The 18,918-nt window shown below is 35.8% G+C and overlaps 8 protein-coding genes across 8 annotated transcripts; 4 read left to right on the forward strand and 4 right to left on the reverse strand.

Moving 5' to 3' along the window:
* Window positions 1-72: 72 nt before the first annotated feature.
* PHYBLDRAFT_178562 (Homeodomain-like DNA binding domain-containing transcription factor) lies at window positions 73-1,419 on the forward strand (the record flags this gene model as incomplete). The annotated part of the gene is made up of 3 exons (XM_018438004.1): window positions 73-105; window positions 214-406; window positions 574-1,419. The coding sequence occupies 3 exons, from the start codon at window positions 73-75 to the stop codon at window positions 1,002-1,004; spliced, it is 657 nt and encodes a 218-aa protein (XP_018298409.1). The 3' UTR covers window positions 1,005-1,419.
* A 1,042-nt stretch (window positions 1,420-2,461) lies between these two features.
* On the reverse strand, window positions 2,462-3,898 carry PHYBLDRAFT_184267 (hypothetical protein). Its single transcript, XM_018438907.1, has 3 exons — window positions 3,697-3,898; window positions 3,384-3,602; window positions 2,462-3,133 (listed from the first exon to the last, which is right to left on the reverse strand). The coding sequence occupies exons 1-3, from the start codon at window positions 3,883-3,885 to the stop codon at window positions 2,906-2,908; spliced, it is 636 nt and encodes a 211-aa protein (XP_018298410.1). The 5' UTR covers window positions 3,886-3,898; the 3' UTR covers window positions 2,462-2,905.
* Window positions 3,899-8,584: 4,686 nt separating this feature from the next.
* On the forward strand, window positions 8,585-10,320 carry PHYBLDRAFT_161018 (hypothetical protein; the record flags this gene model as incomplete). Its single annotated transcript, XM_018434332.1, has 4 exons — window positions 8,585-8,614; window positions 8,743-8,823; window positions 8,938-9,263; window positions 9,399-10,320. The coding sequence occupies 4 exons, from the start codon at window positions 8,585-8,587 to the stop codon at window positions 10,318-10,320; spliced, it is 1,359 nt and encodes a 452-aa protein (XP_018298411.1).
* A 368-nt stretch (window positions 10,321-10,688) lies between these two features.
* Window positions 10,689-12,098, reverse strand: PHYBLDRAFT_137930 (hypothetical protein; the record flags this gene model as incomplete). Its single annotated transcript, XM_018429903.1, has 7 exons — window positions 10,689-10,781; window positions 10,901-10,975; window positions 11,125-11,266; window positions 11,367-11,556; window positions 11,642-11,780; window positions 11,911-11,961; window positions 12,045-12,098. The coding sequence occupies 7 exons, from the start codon at window positions 12,096-12,098 to the stop codon at window positions 10,689-10,691; spliced, it is 744 nt and encodes a 247-aa protein (XP_018298412.1).
* A 223-nt stretch (window positions 12,099-12,321) lies between these two features.
* PHYBLDRAFT_61423 (hypothetical protein) lies at window positions 12,322-12,870 on the forward strand (the record flags this gene model as incomplete). Its single annotated transcript, XM_018440803.1, has 2 exons — window positions 12,322-12,663; window positions 12,823-12,870. The coding sequence occupies 2 exons, from the start codon at window positions 12,322-12,324 to the stop codon at window positions 12,868-12,870; spliced, it is 390 nt and encodes a 129-aa protein (XP_018298413.1).
* Window positions 12,871-13,129: 259 nt separating this feature from the next.
* PHYBLDRAFT_61424 (hypothetical protein) lies at window positions 13,130-14,260 on the forward strand (the record flags this gene model as incomplete). Its single annotated transcript, XM_018440804.1, has 5 exons — window positions 13,130-13,161; window positions 13,328-13,530; window positions 13,646-13,787; window positions 13,874-13,977; window positions 14,046-14,260. The coding sequence occupies 5 exons, from the start codon at window positions 13,130-13,132 to the stop codon at window positions 14,258-14,260; spliced, it is 696 nt and encodes a 231-aa protein (XP_018298414.1).
* A 999-nt stretch (window positions 14,261-15,259) lies between these two features.
* Window positions 15,260-16,772, reverse strand: PHYBLDRAFT_105061 (hypothetical protein; the record flags this gene model as incomplete). Its single annotated transcript, XM_018427881.1, has 5 exons — window positions 15,260-15,563; window positions 15,631-15,705; window positions 15,808-15,896; window positions 15,971-16,303; window positions 16,410-16,772. Coding segments are annotated over 5 exons (1,164 nt in total), but the record flags the coding sequence as incomplete, so codon positions are not given.
* A 588-nt stretch (window positions 16,773-17,360) lies between these two features.
* Window positions 17,361-18,899, reverse strand: PHYBLDRAFT_153869 (hypothetical protein; the record flags this gene model as incomplete). Its single annotated transcript, XM_018433281.1, has 5 exons — window positions 17,361-17,433; window positions 17,517-17,909; window positions 18,028-18,517; window positions 18,638-18,783; window positions 18,838-18,899. 5 exons carry the CDS (start codon window positions 18,897-18,899, stop codon window positions 17,361-17,363), a joined length of 1,164 nt encoding a protein of 387 aa, XP_018298416.1.
* Between the last annotated feature and the right edge of the window lie 19 nt (window positions 18,900-18,918).

Genomic DNA, 18,918 nt, shown 5'->3' on the forward strand with positions numbered 1-18,918 from the left:
TTAACCGTATTCGAACAGTTTCAATCTTTCCAACTCCACCATTCTCCCTTCCTTCCTTTTTACTTGTTTGACATGTCCACCTGTATGGCACCCACTGACAGAAATGTAAGGACTGAATGCTACTACATTCAGCACCCAGACAGAATTTTATTGTATTAACATGAACCCACTCTCTCTCCCTCTCTTTATATATATTCCTTGAATTCTTTAAAGTTACGCAGCTTTAAGCCTCTTATTCTGTTCCATGACCACAAGTTTGTAAGAGACAGCACCGGCAGCCTCGAACACATTCGCATCCCTTACCATCATCCCCAACATGCATCCTCTATTGACTCTCATCGAATGCGAGTCAAGCAGATGCTGAGAAATAATGTTCGATTTTGGACTGACGTTGGTGTAGAGACAGGTAAAATACTATATATATATATATAATAAATAAATAAAAATAAATATAAAAATAAAAAAAAAGCTTATTAAACTGGACATGACATATGATTATTACGATATAATTTCTTGATTTTTGATTTTTCTTTATTACAATTGTTAATGGTTCTTTTTTTTATATTATATTAGACCTTCATCGATCCTCTTCTACTTCTTCAGTCTCCTCTACGTCCTCACTTCACGATCTTCCATCTCCTCCAAGTACTTTGCCGTCTCCTAAACAGACATCACGCTCACTGATGTCTTGTACAACCAACCCTCATGCTGTTCCCGCGGGTCGGGCACCAGCTTCTCCTCCCCTCCTGAAAATCAGAAAAAGACGCGGTAATCTCCCAAAGACTACGACAGCAATTCTCAGGGATTGGCTCACGAAACACAAAAAACACCCTTATCCGAATGAGGAAGAAAAAGAAGCACTGGCGGGAAAAACCAATCTGTCATTCAACCAAGTGAGCAATTGGTTTATTAATGCCAGACGACGAATCTTATTACCAATGCTTGAGAAAGAAGACGAAGATGGGTTAGAAGTATATGCCTACCACAATATTGGTAACAAATAATAGGATAGGCTATCAATTCTACCAATCAATCAGCCACAACACTCACAGAAAAACCTCGCTATATCTTTATCTCTTACTTACTTACTTATTTATATCTATCTATCTATCTATCTATCTATCTATCTATTTACTTATCTATTACTTTCTTTACTTCTTTATCTCCTTTACTTCTTTATCTTCCTTTGTCATATCTAAAATCTATCTGCCTTTATGTTTTCTTTTTCTTTTTGTTTTCTATATCTCTCTTTCTTTTCTTCACGCTTTATTTAGTTTCCTTTCCCTTGCTTCTTCTTATTCTTCTTCTTTGATCTACAATAACCCACCCACTCACCCACCCACCCATTTACGCTTTACCATCGTTTTATATTTTTTTCCTTTCTTTTTAAATATCTATCTATATAGCATATATACACACATTTATGTCTCCCATTTGATAACCCACACATATTGATATCTATATACAATTATCAAATCTTTTTATATATATATATTATTTTGGTTTATCTGTCATGGCTTGTCATGTCAGATCTTCTGCCCCAGAGTGTTACAAGATTGACAGTCTTTAATCTCAGTCTATTGGCTTGCAAATATACAAGCACATAAAAGAACGAAAGAAAGATGGCTCAGCTACGAATACACCAACTGTGTTTATACATATATAAATAAGATACAATACAATGCAATATAATATAATAGAAATTTGAGTAACACAAATCAGTATCTGATTTCAGCTAATCAAAATCGCAATTGATTACAAGAAATATATATATATATATATATAAAAGGTACAATTAAATTCAAAGATCTTTTTGATCATTTATTTATTATCCCCTCTTCTTCTTCTTCTTCTTTTTTATAATCAATTGATAACTTATTATCATCATAATTATTATTCTCAAACACAATTTTTCTTTAAACTTATTATATATATAAATATATATATATAAAGATGTATGTATATACTCATTATTGACTTCTTTAGAATACTTCTTTGAATGGTTATATATGTACTGTACTGTGCTTTTCTTTTTCTTTAAACCAAGAAATCAATTATAATGATTGTAAGGATTGTAATTACATAATTATGACATTTTAAACAAAAAAGGAGATATTTATCTTTTTGCTACTTCTTTATTTCTCTTTCTCAAAATGGAATCCAATGCAAGGTTGTTGATTCTATTTTTTCTAAAGCTTAAAATATATATTTATATATACAGTTTACTTTTTTATATTTTGTATTGTTAAAAATAGTATCTCAGTCATTTATTTATTTACATATATATTGGCGGCATTTAAATATCTCAGTTATTATTTTGCTTGAACCCATATATATTGATACATGTTTCTTGACGTTGAATGTAGCCAGATTGCTAATTACAGGTACGATTTTTATATATATATATATAGAAGCTCATACTTCCGATACAAATGTGATCGACAGGGCGCATCTATTGTACTTTACAATACCAAAACTTGCGCCTTGTTATAAGCTATATAAAGCTAATATCAATTATATCCAATAATTTATTTTATATTAAAAAAAAATGAAATGAAATGATGTGACCAGAGAAAAAAAGGAACATGACATTAAATGGCATGAGTATATGAATGTATAGGTGTATACAATGTGTTGTGAGTGTATTTTGTGTAGAGGATGTGGGTGCGTGAAAATGTATTTTTGTATGGTTGTTGTAAAAAAGGGAACAAGGCAATTTGGATAATATTGGCCCTTCCAAATCCAGGTTCCCTTTGAATACATAATTTGTCTGAATGAGTGTACATGAATATAAGTATATATATATATATATAAATAAATAAATAAAAAAATGGTGCTTGTAACATTCGGTGGTTGACGGCTACAGCTACGGCTTAAACCAAATGTGGGATCTATTGATATCTATTTAACTGAACAGCGCTCTTAGTTTGGCACCAAATGATCTGCGATTCTCTGTGTTGCTTCGGGGTATGGCCTTTATTGTGGGCGGGGGGGTTCCAGTTAATGTGGGTTGACTTTCGTCAGATACTCTAGGAGAAGGTTCGGGACTATTGGCAGGGTTGAGGCTAGACATACGAATTGCTTCACGGATAAAAGGAGACTGGGCTGCCAAGAGTGCCTCTTCATAAGTGAACTTCATTCAAGGAAATAATAAATAGCTGGTTAGTATATGGAAAATCTTTATGCTTCTTTTTGATTTTCAAAAAAAAAAAAAAACAAAAAAGAATGAATAGGGAATTAAGGGAAATTAAAATATAAAACAAGATAAAATAAAATAATATAAAATGTAGTCAAATTCAAATCACTATGTCTCTGTTAATGTACAGTAAAGAAGATGAAAAAGAAAAAGAAAGGGAATGCTAAACAAAGAGAGATGTTCTTACCCAACGACGTTCGCGCTTCTTGCGCTCGGGGAATTTCTTGGCTACTTCTTGAATTTCGAGTTCATAGACCCAGTGGTGAGCCTTTACTTTTCCTTTGTTGGTCTTGTCCGCAAAGACACCAATGTGCTTGTATATAATGCCTTTGACGCCTGCTTCTTCCCATGTCTCTCGAAGGGCAGCCTGTTCTTTCGTTTCGTTGATTTCCCAACCACCTTTAGGCTAATATTTAAATCAAATGGTCAGTTTGGTTAAATAAAAATAAAAATAAATGCGTGATGAAGCAAGCAAACAAGCAAGAAACACCAAAACTCACCAGCACCCATGCATCAGCGTTCTTGCGTGATGAAATCAATAAGAACCGTTTTGCTTGGTGGTCAATTGGAAGACATCCTGCTACTTGACGGATGTTATTCTCGTCTGTCATGTCCTGGTTGTGGCCATGACGCGCCTTTTTGGTATATTCAATTCTTTGCTCGGGTGGTGGTGCTGTCATGGTAGCCATTTTTGAGAAGAAGAGAAAGAGAAGGACATTGTTCGAACTAGTGCAAAGAACAAGCACTTAAATAGAGAAAAGTAACTTTACATGTTTAAGTTTTACCAATCTGAGAAATAATTATAATATACATACATGGGTAAGTCAAAAAAAAGAAGGGGGAATCTAAAATATATACATAAATGTGTGTGTGTATGTGTACATATACATACATAAATACATACATACATGTACAGTGCTTCCAATAAGTATTGTTGCAGCCAATCAGAATGGATTTTTCTGGTCAATCAAAATCAATTTTGTATTTTCAGAAACGGAAATCGTATTTTTAGAAACCATTGCTTGCTTTTGAAAATTAATGTCAAGTGTTTCTTGACACAATCAGGATAATAACAGTAGTTTGTTACTATGCGCTAGTACCATGAGCTTAGAAGAGACCCTTTTAAATCGTATTCTCTTCCTTGTCACACATTGTTTAACAATCATATCGGCTCTAGGTAAAGCTTCTTGTTTAATTTTGGAGGACATCGACCAAATAACCCCGAAAAAAAAACGAAAAAGGCAAAGAACCCAAAAAACAAAACAAAAACATTTACAGACCATTACAAGGTTAAAGAAATTAAGAGCAGTAATGACACAAAAATACATGAGAGCTTGTATAGGTTTGGTTATTTTGAAGAAAACAATAAGTGGTATAAAAAATTGACAAAGGTTTCCTATACTCAACTACTAACTGATATTTATATTGTTTTGAATGGGAAATAAAATGATTAGGATCTATAGAAATCGTTTGTATCTGAGACTTAATCAGAGCATATCTTGATCCTTCAATATTTTGTATAACATTAATTAGGGGGTTTCAAATTCAGACCTTAAAGAACTTTAGATTCTTGTACTTTTCACCTAAAATATTGAAGCTTTTCAGTTTAGATATATGTTTTCAGAAATAGTACTTCTTCAGATCTACCTTTTCCTCCCTGGCTACTTTGTAATATAAAAGATAGTCATTTGAATCTTAAATTCTTTAGATTTCTACAATTGAAAAACCCTAATATATAGATATGTGTAGCCTCCTAATGAAGTATTAAGGTAGTAATAAATCAATAGTAGATCGATTTAATTGGGGTGATTTGAGACTTGTAACTTAATCCTTTAGACTTTAAGATACAGAACTAATCAATAGTCTTTCATAAAAAAACCACAACAACGAAACTAACAAAGCGGTCTCATTACAACGTATTTATCTGGGCACTACCAATCTCGCCATATAACAATCCGTTTTAGAGGTTATTGATAGTGACCTATACACCTACATTTTATATCCGGAATCTTCTAGAAACTTTGCAGGATATTGTTCCCATTCACAATCGCATAATAATGTTAGCTATAGTAACTTCGATTACGGTGCTGGTGATAATAAGGAGTGATTGTAAAAAAAAAACAAGGATAAAAATAATGGTGACAGAGACAGCAGCAGCAATTATACTTATTATGCTCAACAATTTTCTAGGATGGAATCCCATATTTTAATAATGAAAGCTACTTTCCCGTGCCTTGAGTCCTAACTGCTCGATGAACGCATTACAATATCAGATTGGACAGGCTGGAATATGAAATACCATAAACAGGCGCAAAACCAACGACGTCAAAATTTCTGGCCGCGATCTATGGGCTGTAAAAGAATAATATCGAAGTAACACAATTTTAACTCTTAACGCCAACTTAAAACTCATATGTATTGATGTAGCATTCTTGGCAGGCGATTGTGATTTGGTTTTAACGTACTGGTCCCATATACAAAAAAAACTGATCTCATGGCAAGTGAATATGCGAGGAAATCTCCCACCAACGAGACAGGGGCATCAAGAGTCCATCTCTTACAACTCATGATTGATAAGCTATATTTTCGTGACAGATGCGAGAAAATATTTATTAGTTTCTGATGTCTGGTGAGCCATCTTTTATTTGAACGAGACCATCCAAGAGCAAATAAAACTTTATTATTACCAAAAGATTATCATAGTGATATCACCGGTGAATAGCATTCACATTATTTTTGCTGTTATAATTTACTGACAAATTTTTATAGATCTCATATTAAAGAATTCACTGTACACAAAAAGTAATACGTCCTGTCATTATCGACTACGCCGGATTGTCCACTGGTCCTGAATATATTCAAAAGTTTTGAAAGTAAAGGATGAAGAGAAAAAATATTCAATACATATATATTAATTGGTTACTATTAGGACGTATAGTACGTCACAGGATATTGTGATTGATCACGGAGCATCGTTTGAACTTCTATCCGGCTATCAATTACTCAAGGATGCTTCTATAAACAAGTTTAAATGCAGAGAAAAGTATATATAACGATATCAGACTCCCAAATAAACTATTCTTGCTGTACGTAGACAATATTGATATATGTTATATATGGTAGGACGCTTTGGAGCTGGTTGAAAGTCTTAACAGAGTTCATTTGTTCTATTAGGGTTGTAAAAAGTATAAGGCACTTCAACAGCAGCAGTAAAGGGGCTAACATAAATAAAGTTTATAACGGCCGGTTTATGCTCTTCGTTAAAGATGCATTTATGATCAGTCCGAATATGTATACCCAATTGCTTCACTACAGCTGATGTACTCCTACACTCTTCAATATTCCGATCGAAAAAACTTGCCTTATCCTGGATTATATAGAATACATAGTCATTTTTGTATTCGCTTTCTTTATACGTACATCTTCACCTTTTGACTTTTCTACTAACGTTGGACGAGAAAAATAAATCTTACCTGAGGCTGCATTTTTTAAGTAATCCGTGTGAGTACCAAATTAGTTCAACAATAAGGTCGCTCTGATCAACGATTTACTCCATAAGCTAAGGTCCACTGTCCTCATAAACTAAATTCCCAGACCCACCTTTAAATAAAAATATTTAACCATTGAAAACAAGATAACATACAAGAGAAAAGGTCTGCATTTACATATGTATATGTATTTCAAGTGCTAAGAGATCATTGTGACACGACATTATTTTTCAAAAGCAAGCAATGGTTTTTAAGAACACGACTTCCACTTTGAAAATGCGAAATTTCTTTTGATTGGCCGAGACATTGCTTATTGGAGGCACTGTATACATGTATACATATGTAGTATTGTATTATACAATATATAGAAGGAGTGTCGATCCCGGGATCGGCTCGTTTACTCACTTTCTCAGTAGCCGTGCCTATATCCATCCTGAATAGACGTTGATCACCAAATTACTTTCTCAAAAAATGTTTCGGTCGGTCCGAGTGCGACCTTTAGACGGAGTGTTAATAAAAAGCTTCCATCTAGAAAGGTAAGCAACCATGGTTTATTCTATCTTGGAACATTAGTAATTATTTTGGGCTCATTGTTATGGGAGTGTGGGGGTTTAGTCGGGCTGAATGTTTTACTCACTTATTTTTACTTGAACACCACCTGAGAAGACTATCCAACAAAGGAGTTCACTGATGTAAATACTGGGCTGCGCTTTAAGCAAAATGTCTACATCATATGATAGTGATATGCCAAGCGTTTACTCTTATGCAAAGCCACGCTGAGCATTGCATTCTTTAATACAAAGATGTACACAAGGCAAGATGGTTTCTTTAATGTTTATTTTTGTGTGTATATGTGAGCGAGAGAGAGAGAGAGAGAGAGAATGCGTTCCAAAATTAAGTATAACACACAAAAATAAAATTCAAGGTACCCGTTATCCATTGAACTGTCAATCCAAATTATTATAATAGCTATAATTTTGAAACATATATAATAATTCCCTTTTTTGGCGTTTTACAGAGGTGTACGGAGTTATAAATCCAAAGAAAAATTTAAAGTTCATAACAAATTTTGGAAGCGGAGTTTATTACAATTTTTACAGGTAAAAGTGTTTGCAATTTATCACGTAAAAAATAAATCACTTTTTAAATTATTCTTCATATCTTACTGATCATATTTTTTACTTGTTTTTTTTTAATACTATTTACCCATATATCTGACCTTCACTACACGTATTATTCTATATACCAATAAGACCAAAATAAATAGCCATACACACATGCGCAACATAAAAAGAAAACAATAAGATCAGAATGTAGAACGCCTTTCTTGATATGAACCTTTATCTAAACCAAGATAGCTTTTTTTCTATTTATTTTTTTTAAAAAAAAAAAAATCAAAGCCAAAATTCTTCAATTCACAATAGTTTTTAATAAATCTAAATTATGTTAACACGTTTAGTGGCGTATTATTTTATTTCACACACACCTATATATATATATATATATATCATTCATCCTCATACGGTCAATTTTTGTACATTTTTCTATAAAACAGAATTGCTCTTTCGATCTTTAAATACTCCTTGCGTTGTCTTTATGTAATTCATTAATTTAATTTAACTTGACTTTTTTTTTATATGAGTATATATTTGTAGATTTATTCCCAAAAATATAGCCTACACATATGATAGTCTCAATTGGTTTCCTATCTAGGGTAAAGGGGGACTTGTGTATTGTGTAAATCAAGGTAGACTGGCGTCAATTAGCCGCTAATGGCATCATTCTCTGCGAATAAAAAATAGTAATAATAAAATAAAAGAAAAAGAGTGAAAAATCAAATATTCTCCAATTCCTTTCCTTATCTGTCTTTCTGCACTCTTCCTTACACCACTTCAATAAAATGCTTCATCTAATAATATCTGCCATCCAGGTAAGCATAAAGCCATACATAGATATATGTATTAATATAGAAAATAAATAAAAAAAAAAGAATGTTAAAAATCTCCCCCTTATTGATTCTTCAACTGACGGTGTTATAATATTATTATAATAAAATAGGCGGTTTTACAAGTTATGTTCATCGTCATCTTTGGATATGGTCTCACAAAACTTGATTATTTTACCCCAGAAAAACAAAAGGTATAATAATTTTCTTCAGCAATAAAGAAAGCACTTCACATCTAAAGAAAGTCAACCAAAATTTATAATGCTAATCTCCTGCATTTATTGTTATTATCATCACAATTTAAATAGTGGTTGTCAAGGCTCAACCTGGTATTCTTTACGCCATGCTTGATGTTCAACAATATCGCTTCCGTTATATCATTCAACAAGCTGCTCACACTATGGCCAATCCCCGTATTTTATTTCACGTTCACTCTACTAGCCTATCTAATTTCTCGGCTAGTGATGCGTTTTACGCGTCTTGATCCTTACTACCGTCCGTTTGTACTCGCCTGTGCCATGTTTGCCAACACAAATTCTCTTCCGGTAGCCATCATGTCGAGTCTGGCAGTGTCCGAGGCAGGCAAGGTTCTCTTTTGGAGTGCAGACGATACCCAAGAGACAGTTTCCGCAAGGTAATTACTATTATTATTAAGAAAAACCAAGAACAAAAAAACATAGGACAAATCAGAGTAAATGTTTTTTCTTTAAATACAAATGATCGCAATACTAAATACACACATGTTTTTTTTTATAAAAAAATTATAAAGGGGTATCTCTTATATCCTATTCTTTTCAATGTTCTGCAATTTTGTTCGATGGTCTTATGGCTACAGCTTATTACAAAAGCACGACAGTGACGACAGTAGTAGCTTAGATAATAAGGATGAAGAATCTGTATCACCTTATGGTGCGACATCATCTCGCTCCCTATCGTCCCTATCGTCTCTCGACAGCGAAGTTGAGTACAGCAAGAAAATTGACAGACGACGAAGCTCCCACACCATCGCGTTTAATACGTCCAAATGTCTGAAAGGCGAAACCCAATCTCTACTTTCGTTTCCCAATATCGACCTTGACAATCGTTCGGTGTCTACTCAACACTGGGTTAACAAACACATTTTCAGCAAAGTCGTGTCCGTGGCATCGACTTTCCACAGTTATATGTCCCCTCCTTTGTATGCAGCATTTTTCGGCCTTTTGATTGGTCTAGTGCCTTCTTTTAAGGATCTGATGTACAACCGCAGTGGGTTCCTTTATCCTTGTCTCACTAAAGCAATCGAATCCTGTGGTCGAGCTGCAGTACCCCTTACAATGGTCTGCCTTGGCTCTCAGCTCACTTCTATTGCCGAATCCCAGGCGCCAACCGAAACAAACTCCAAGAAACCCGTATCTCTTGCCATTCTCATCAAGATGTTCATTGTTCCTCTAGTGGTCATTCCAATGGTCATCATGTTTGCTCTGTACGGCAAAGTATTATCTGATGTTGCTACAGATCCTTGTTTCCTTTGTGTAATGATCTTGGTCAGTTGCTCACCAACTGCAGTAAATCTTTCGCAAATCACACAAGTCAGTGGGATGTACGAAGAAGAGATGCTACGATTATTGTTCTGGAGCTATGGCGTTTTTTGTGTACCCGTTTGTACTTTTGTGGTATTTATTTCGCTTCTAATTGTAGACCATCTTTTATAAACTTGTACAGAAAAGAAAATTATATTAGTATTTTAGCCATACCTAACCTAATCCATTTGTTGCTATTTATTCGCTTACTTTTGTACATAATATCCTTGTTTGCTTTTTTTTATTGCCTTGTTCTTTTCCTTATCATTCATCCTTTCTTGTGCTTATGCATCTTTATATACATATTTGACTTTTTCTTCTAAATAATAACAATAACAATAATAAAGCTTATATAAAAAGAATCTTAAAAGGTAAATTGTTTTATTGGAATCATCTTCTTTAAAGAGAAAAAGAAACAGAAACCCCCTCCCCCCCAATCGCTTGTCTAGATAGATAGGTAAATGGATAAATGGGTAAAAGGGTATTCATACAAATCATAGTTATTCGTCAAGTTTAAAGTAACTTGGTATCCAATACGTATCTACTTCTGCCTGATCATCTATCCATGCTAGTCCATCCTGTAGCAAGTGTTGCTATCAGTTATATACATACACAGACACAAGAAAAGCATAAATTTAGTTTATTTAGTGAGGTGATAATATTTGGTTATCTATGAGCATCCTTTCTATATATATATTATTTTTTAACTCACCAAACCAGTTTGTGTGCGAGCATCTTCCCATCCAAGACTTTGTTGAATCATGGGCCTGTTTACATAACCCTGCTTCTATGCAACCGAAAATACATTTGTAGGGATGTGTAGACACATCAATGTTCTCCGTGTCAATCCATGTTCTTAGATGTAAATGCAACCTGCATTTTTCTTTACTTGTTTCTGCTTTTGATGTTGTTATTGTTATAGTTGCTGTGTATTACCTGTGCAAGGAGTAGCAGTGCAGATTGATCTTTATCAAGCTCTTTTGGCATGGATCGCACCATCTTACGTTCTCCTATTTCCAGAACCTCAAACCCACCACTCAAAGGTTTGAGTGTCTTTATGGCTCGTACTATATCATCCCTAAGTAGAACAAGGTGTATAAGGAGAAAACCTCAAGTTTCATGTTTTGTTCTGGTTTCAAATGTATCTTTCATATATATACAATCTCTTATTTACTTACATTGTAATATCTTGTTTTTCTTGACGACCTTCTTTGCTCCTCGCGTTATCTAGGCGGCGCTTCAGATCACCCAACTCAGTTAATCCACCATCCCGTGTTCGGGTGGCCATACAACCTTCAATGATCTGAATCCCAAGTTCATAGTAAAAATCTCCTACTCCCAACAAGTCAGCCCAAAATCCTTTGTTTGCTGCAATAAAAATATTTGGTTTAGAGTCATGTATTTTAATTTTCATTTTCATTCTCTCTTTTTCTCTTTCTATATATATTATTACATGCAAGTGGATCTACTCCAATTGTAGCACACATTCGTTGGAAGTGGGATCTAAAGGTAGGATCCTTGCGAATATCTTTACGATGTTTCCATGCAAATTCTTCAAGATTTGATTTAAAGACTTCAATTTGACTCTGAAGCTATCTCAACAAAGTTTTTGCGAGAAATCCCTATAATAGATAAATATATATGTTGACGTGCAAAAAAATTGTATGGATACATGTATAGACATACACACACTACATACTGCACACTACACATTACACACACCTGTTCAAGTTCCTTGGCAGCAATAGAGTCTCCCACTTGTTGAAAGTCTTTCTGTGTTAACATGCTCATTGTTATCACACTTTATTTCCCGAGAAATTATATTTTCAACATGTCCTATTTGTTCTTGTCATTACATCTAATTGCTTTCGATGCGTTGCATTCGCTAATCCAACTGGTCGTCGTCGCATAGTAGAAAAGAATATTTAAGGGAAAAAGGCAAGAACACGCAAGATCAAAAGTCCGCCAAGGTCAGCTTTGTGAGTTCTAAAGAACCGTCACAAAAATACAGCAAGGTTGCGAATGACAAAAAAAATATAGGGCAGAAGAAACCTAGGCTGTTTTGTTTTTTTTTATTTTGTAAAAGAAAAAAATCCAACCCTTTCCTTTTCCGACCTACCAAAAACTGTCATAATGGCCAGTCATCGTGTATTTTCTCAAAAGTTTCTCCAAAAGCTGACAAAGCCTTTGGTTGAAGCCGACGTTACCCCACAACTTGTATTCAACGAAGCCAAGCAGAAGAGTTTCTGGAGACCCCCACAGGTCAGTCTGCGTCGCCAGAATGATCTCCGCAAAGCATGTCTGCAGGAGGGCATCGATGCCTCTTCGATTGGTCTCGCTCCCGTTGCCCCTGCCAAACCCATGCGTTACAAGCCCAACAAGCTGGAGAAGCATGAACGCATGCGAGCCGAACGCCAGGCCAACATTCGCAAGAACCTCGAGAAGATGCCCCAGACTATTCAGGCCTGGAAGGAGGTAAATTACAAGACTTGTTTAAATAGGAAGAGCCATAAACAGAAACAAAAAGCCACACATACACAGACATAAGAATTTGAAAGAAAAAAAGAGAGAAAATAGATTATTGAATCGAATTAAATTAAACGTGATTTATTAATTTACTCAATTATTTTATAGGACAAGCTCAAGGCTATTGCCAAGCAAAAGACCTCTATGCCTTTCTAGACGAAACGAAACCACGTCACACCAAATTCCATCAGATCAGACTAGACCAGACCAGACGAAACCAAACCAAACCAAACAAAACAAAAAAATCAATAATACACACACATCATACACTCATTTTACAAAGTTCGACATTTAAGAAAGTATTATTTTATATACAGCATCGATAAAAAGGCAGCATAGTTATTGGGTCTATGTACATGTATTTGGTGCTATTTGGTGGAAATTATGGGATATATATAGATGCGCTAGGGTGTATATGTACAGTGCCTTTGACATCAATTTGTTAAAGTTAGAATCATTTTAGACTTTAGTATAAAATGTTTTATTTGTAGGGAGCCGGAGGCTCTGGTTTATTAGTGGGAATCTACGCTGCAAGCAATAGAGGAAGTTACGACTTGTTTTTGGGCTTTCTATTTCCCTTTAGCTTTGTGTTATACACATTCTATGTGTATAGGAAGAGGAAGCAAAAGGTAGAATATATTAAGGTCAATTTCGCTTTTGAGACAATCGAGAATAGTAAAGGTGGTGAATATGGTAACAGAGGAGACAAAAGGAACTTGTTCGAAAATCGATATCTAGTGAGGGCGCCATATAGCCAGCATGGTTCCGCCAAAAACCGAAGCAGCAGGAAGGACTGGATCGATAGTATGAATGAAGGTGAAGGATTAAATAATCGAAGAGAGAAAATCAAAATGGTAGGTACCACTGTTCGAAAAGACTACAAGGTCAAAATATATGACCAGACAGAAAGTTTATTATAACAATTGAAGAGAAAGTGCGTTTAAGTGTCAAGAGAGTGAAACCGAAAGACACAGGGCGGGTTTGGGAAGGCCAGAGGGATCTATAATGCAAGCGGGGTTAACAAAGGATTTTTTAGTATATGAAACAGAACAAAATATGATGACCACCGTGAGGTAAAGAAAAGGACCAAGACCGACTGAGTTGATGAGGCAGAAGAGTGGGACTGATGGGTTTGGAGATTCTAGAATGAAAATTGTAGAGAAGACAGAAAGATGGAGCGGACAAACGATGTTAAAGTACGCCGGGAACAAGCACATTCAATGGTGGTCGTACTTCGACGGTTGGGCGGCATGTTACAGGAAGGTACGTTGAGCGAAAGGGCGAATATAGAGCTTCTCTAAGAGCTGGCGGAGAACAATAAGGCAAAAAAGTAATTGGCGGAAAGGACGTTGAGCAAGCAAACCAATATTGTAGTATAAAGTCAATTACATTTTTTTATTGCTTCAATTTTCGTTTTATTGGAACTCAATTTGCGTTATTGTGCGACCCAAGCTTAGTTTCTGTCATGTTCAAATTACGCTTTTGTCATGGGGAATGGAACAATATCCTGGTTGAGCAGTTTTGCACATTCGAAGACTGGAACTAGAAGAATCTCTTACTAGTATTACTTAATTTTAACTCCCATGCCTTCGGGTGGACAGTTCAATCAATAAACAATACAAAAATAAAATAAAAATATCCTGGTTGAAGTTTGTAAGAATCATTACATGTTAATGCTTAATTATATACACAATATGAAAAGAGCTCACGAAGGTCCAAAATATTATTATTATTTATTTAATAAATTTACTTTTTTTTATTCAAAAACTATATCTTTATATTGCTATGTTCTTAGACATGGGTTGTTAAGTGAAGGGAGACAAACTGAAATAAGTTTAAGAGGTTGTGCTCTTGATTCATCGGAACATAAATGTTATTTTAGCTACTGGCATGAGACTATTCGAATATCTTGGACGTTTAAAAGTCTTCTATTTTATAAAAGCTTTTACCAAAGGACCAATTAGTCTATATGCAGTCCCTTTGGGAGCGCATGCCTACCAGGTTTTTTGTCCTTCAAAAGACTAACAATTTCGTTGATGTCTTCTTTTGTCCTATACGCCAGTCCAAATATGACATCCTGGACATTTGCTGGTCAACTGCCTTCAAAAGCGTCTCGTGTGTAGTAGTTATATCTCAGGTGTGCTCGCGCTTGTCGGTGGAGAAAATGATCCCTCTTCTGACCACTTTGTAATACGTTGATCTACCCTTCCCCAAACACACACAAGCTCTAGGCATGACCTCCACAATACATGCCATTTGGCGGGCACACTGGGCCTGCGTTACGAATGAACAACATTTTCTTCCTGGAGTGATAACGGTTAGGACACTAGTGTTGATATGCTTTTTCTTAGAATAAGCCTTTGTCATTCATTTCTCTCTTTCTTTCTCCACAAATACTCTTTTGCAATACCGCGACCTTTTTTTTTCAGGTATATAAACAAATCGCTCAGTGTTTTTGCATTGAAGCCGACCAATAAATACAAAAAATAATAATATTTAATTTGTGCAAATTGATGCCGGAGGCACTGTATGCGTGTATTTTTTTTTAGGTAGAAGGAGTGGGAGCATCGGCTGTGACAATAGTGCGACTAGCAAAGGCAAGAATCCATTTCATGTTGGTTAGCATGTATTTTAGTGCCTTTGTCCAGAGTTCTTCTTGGTTGAATTGAAGACGTATAGACAATTCACCAATCTTGTCCTTGTTAATTCGATAAGGCAATCGCAGACTCTTGTCCCTTTCTTCAGCAAAATCTGTGAGTTGTTTAAGGCAGTTGAGAATGGCAACCATTGCGTGGTCAAACCGACGGTTGAGGAACATGCGGTTGATCCCAAAGTCACCTGAGCCGTACCTGATTTTGAAGAATGTTTAGTTTCTGATGGTGTTGAGTGGATCTCTATTTCCTCATTTTCGCTCACAGTTCATAAGACAGTACGCTGTCACCGTCAATCTTTTCAACTCTTGAGAATGACCCCATGGGCACCAAACGATACCTAAAAAAAAGAAGGGAAAGAAAAAAATCGTACACAAATACATGTCAAAATGTGGAAGATTGAAATTGTATCCATCGATAGTAAGCGAAAAGGTTTCTTTACGTTTGGAACTGGAATTTAAGTTTGTTGGCTACAGTGTACAGTAGTAACAATGTTTGCCCCCAAGCTGCATTAACTTCTGCCCACTCTACCTACAAAAAAATACAAATATACACACAATAATTAGATTTTTTTGTAGTCTACGAAAGATATCGTTTAGTCTTACCGAATGGGAGCCAAGCCTACCAAGTCTGAAGCCGTTAATAGTTCCGAATGGCCCATCGTGTGAGATTGAAAAGGCATCGTTGTAAACAACTGTCTTTTGGAGTCTTTCGTACTGTTTCACATCATGATCGTATTTCAAATTGATAGAATCCCGTTGATTTTGAAAACTCTGCAGTTTGAGTTGATATGAATTACTCTTTTCCCAAAATGCCTCATCCCGTTTATTTAATTCCTTCATCTCTTCTTCCATTGCTGCAAGCTGTTTTGCCAGTGCATCTCGTTTATCTTCTTCTTCTTTCAAGAGATCTGTCACTTTTTCTTCTTGCACTACAAGCTTAAAACAGTAATAGTTTTTACCGTTCAATCCATAAATTATTATTTTAGAATTGTAATATATATATATTAATGGCTGATAACCTTCCTCTTATCTTCTTCCTTACATCTTTTACTTGTTTTACAAGTTCTTTTTCTTCATCTTGGCTTACTTTCCCATCCTTTACTTTCTTGAGAAAATCAATATAATAATCCCTTTCTCGCCCCACATCTTCTAATTGTTTTTCCAGACTCTCCAAAAGCATATCGGTGCACTCGTGGCACATAGGATGATCCACACTTGATTTTGATGACATGAGATCAAATAATCGCTTTGCTACCCTGAGCCGATGGGTTAAATTATTATTGCGTTGGGTTTGCCACTGTTTCTCGTCTGTAGCAGGTACAGTTTGGGGTTGTAAAAGTGGTTGTCCGGATGTGGAGGTCTGGTTTGGCGGTGTTGCCTGGGACCGAGACAGGACAACAAAGGAATCTGAAGGCCCGCCATTGAATATCTCACGGCTGTGTTTACCTGAACGTGGTTGCGTCTGTTGGGTTCCAATGACACGATGATGAAGTGGTTTGAGATTGTTAGACTGGCTACCATCCTGAATCTGTAGTGTGTTAGATTTTGTTTTCCTGTTTTGCTTTTGATATTGTTCTTCTGCAAGGAGGGGAGCTGCGCAGATATAATAAAATTAAGTAAATTAAGCAAATAAAATGAACAATTAAATGAAAACTCGGTATAAAACTCTCACCCATTAACATGTCTGCAGTAGCGTCATCAAGATCTGCGAGTGAATCATCAATCCGAAGTGATTGGCCACATCGATTACAATGAAATGCTTGCATAATAGTTAAAAGCAGTATAGGAATAAATTTATAATATAAAAGAGACAGAGAGAAATATAGAGTGACGGTCTGTCCTGCAGCTTTACAAAGCACAAAGAAAAAAAAGAGAGGCAAAGAGAGACAAAAAGGGATGTTGCGATACGTCACCTCTATTTTATTTTGTAATGTACATTTATGGATTGAATTGAATATAATAATCTTTATTAAATTGGGATAGAGAGGAGAATTTATAACGTAGTGTCTTCTGGGTCGTAATTGTCGTTGATGAGTCTGTAAACATATGTTGGTGGTGCTGATCCTCTACGTATATATTTAAAGAATAACCATTAGTTCATTTGTACTCCCCAGTTAAAAAATGAAAAATGAAAAATGAAGAATCTTACAAGTTGTGAACAAACAGACTGACAAGTTCTGGAGAGACATAGTCATAGTATGGATTGGATACTGCTACCTTGTCTACCAAAGAACCTTGTTGGAAATCAAGAACACTGTTGGGTGCAACAGTGACGTTGAATGCATCGGCATCATAAGCAAATAATGGAGAAAGCTTGTAAAGAGCAGTGCAGACAAGCACAGGTGTTGAATGGTGCTTGGCAGCAGCAGCCAACAAATGAGATCCAGTCACAGACACAAGACCTCCATTGGCAAGTACAGCGTGAGCACTCAAAACAACTTTGTTGACTCTTGGCATAGCAGCAAAGATTGCAGAGTCCACAATAACTGTAGTGTCAATTCCAGCAGCTGAAAGTGCAATAGCCATTTGGTGTCCTTGATAACTTTTTTTAAAGAAAAAACGTAGAGCAATTATTGAATATTCGATCCAATTTCCAATATCCAATCTCTAATCTTCGATCTTCAATCTGCTTTATCTCTTTAAATGCACATTGTACTCACGTAGGAGAAGTCTCGGCCACAATGACTTGGAACTTGCGGTGTTCTGCTGCTCTGCGGAGGAACTTTTCTACTGTTCGTGATCTACCAATTGTCATGATCACTTCATTTGCATGAATATAATCCACAGCCTGATCAGCGATCCCCTTATAGACACTCTCAAGATCTGCAATAATCTCTTCGTTGATTTCCTGAATAATCAATGGTTTCAAGTTGTAGTTTGCCTTTTTCTCGTCACTCTTTGGCCCAACATCAGCCAGTAGTCTAAACATTGATGATTGGGTGATCAAAGGAGGGCGTTCGTTGAGCGAACTGACAATACTGCTGGTTGAGGACTGAATTTTGCCCTTCACAGGGACGTCTTCGTCTTCAGAAGTGTATCCTTCACTTTCATTTTCATCCACATCTGCAACACCGTCTGTTTCCAATTCACCTTGGGCCACTTCACGAATAACTTTGAGAACGCGTCGGACAATGTTACCAACTGCCAACTCTATGTATTGTAATAATATTAAATTCGTTGATACAATGAAAATTCTTATAATCTCTCTTCCTCTTCCTCTTTCTCTACATGTACACATGTGTATATATATGTGCACGCATTCTTCGGTACCTTTGGGTTGGGCCATGGCAAGCCTTCCACCAAGTTCGGTAATTGTTTCAATGATAGAATTGACATCTTTCCATCGAGTGGTTGAGACTGCTTGTCGCAGTAAAACTGCGGTTTCTTTGGCTACTTCATACGAGCCAATCACTTGACTTGGTTGACGGTTTTAGTCGTGGAATACCACTTTAGCGTCCATCCATAATTACCGTCTCTTGAGGCGTGAAATGAAGCTTTCGACCTGAGCCTCGAGGGCAGTTGGAAGGAGCATAAGGACTGTTTTTTGGAGA

Source organism: Phycomyces blakesleeanus, assembly GCF_001638985.1.
Source record: "Phycomyces blakesleeanus NRRL 1555(-) unplaced genomic scaffold PHYBLscaffold_1, whole genome shotgun sequence".
Classification (NCBI taxonomy): domain Eukaryota; kingdom Fungi; phylum Mucoromycota; class Mucoromycetes; order Mucorales; family Phycomycetaceae; genus Phycomyces; species Phycomyces blakesleeanus.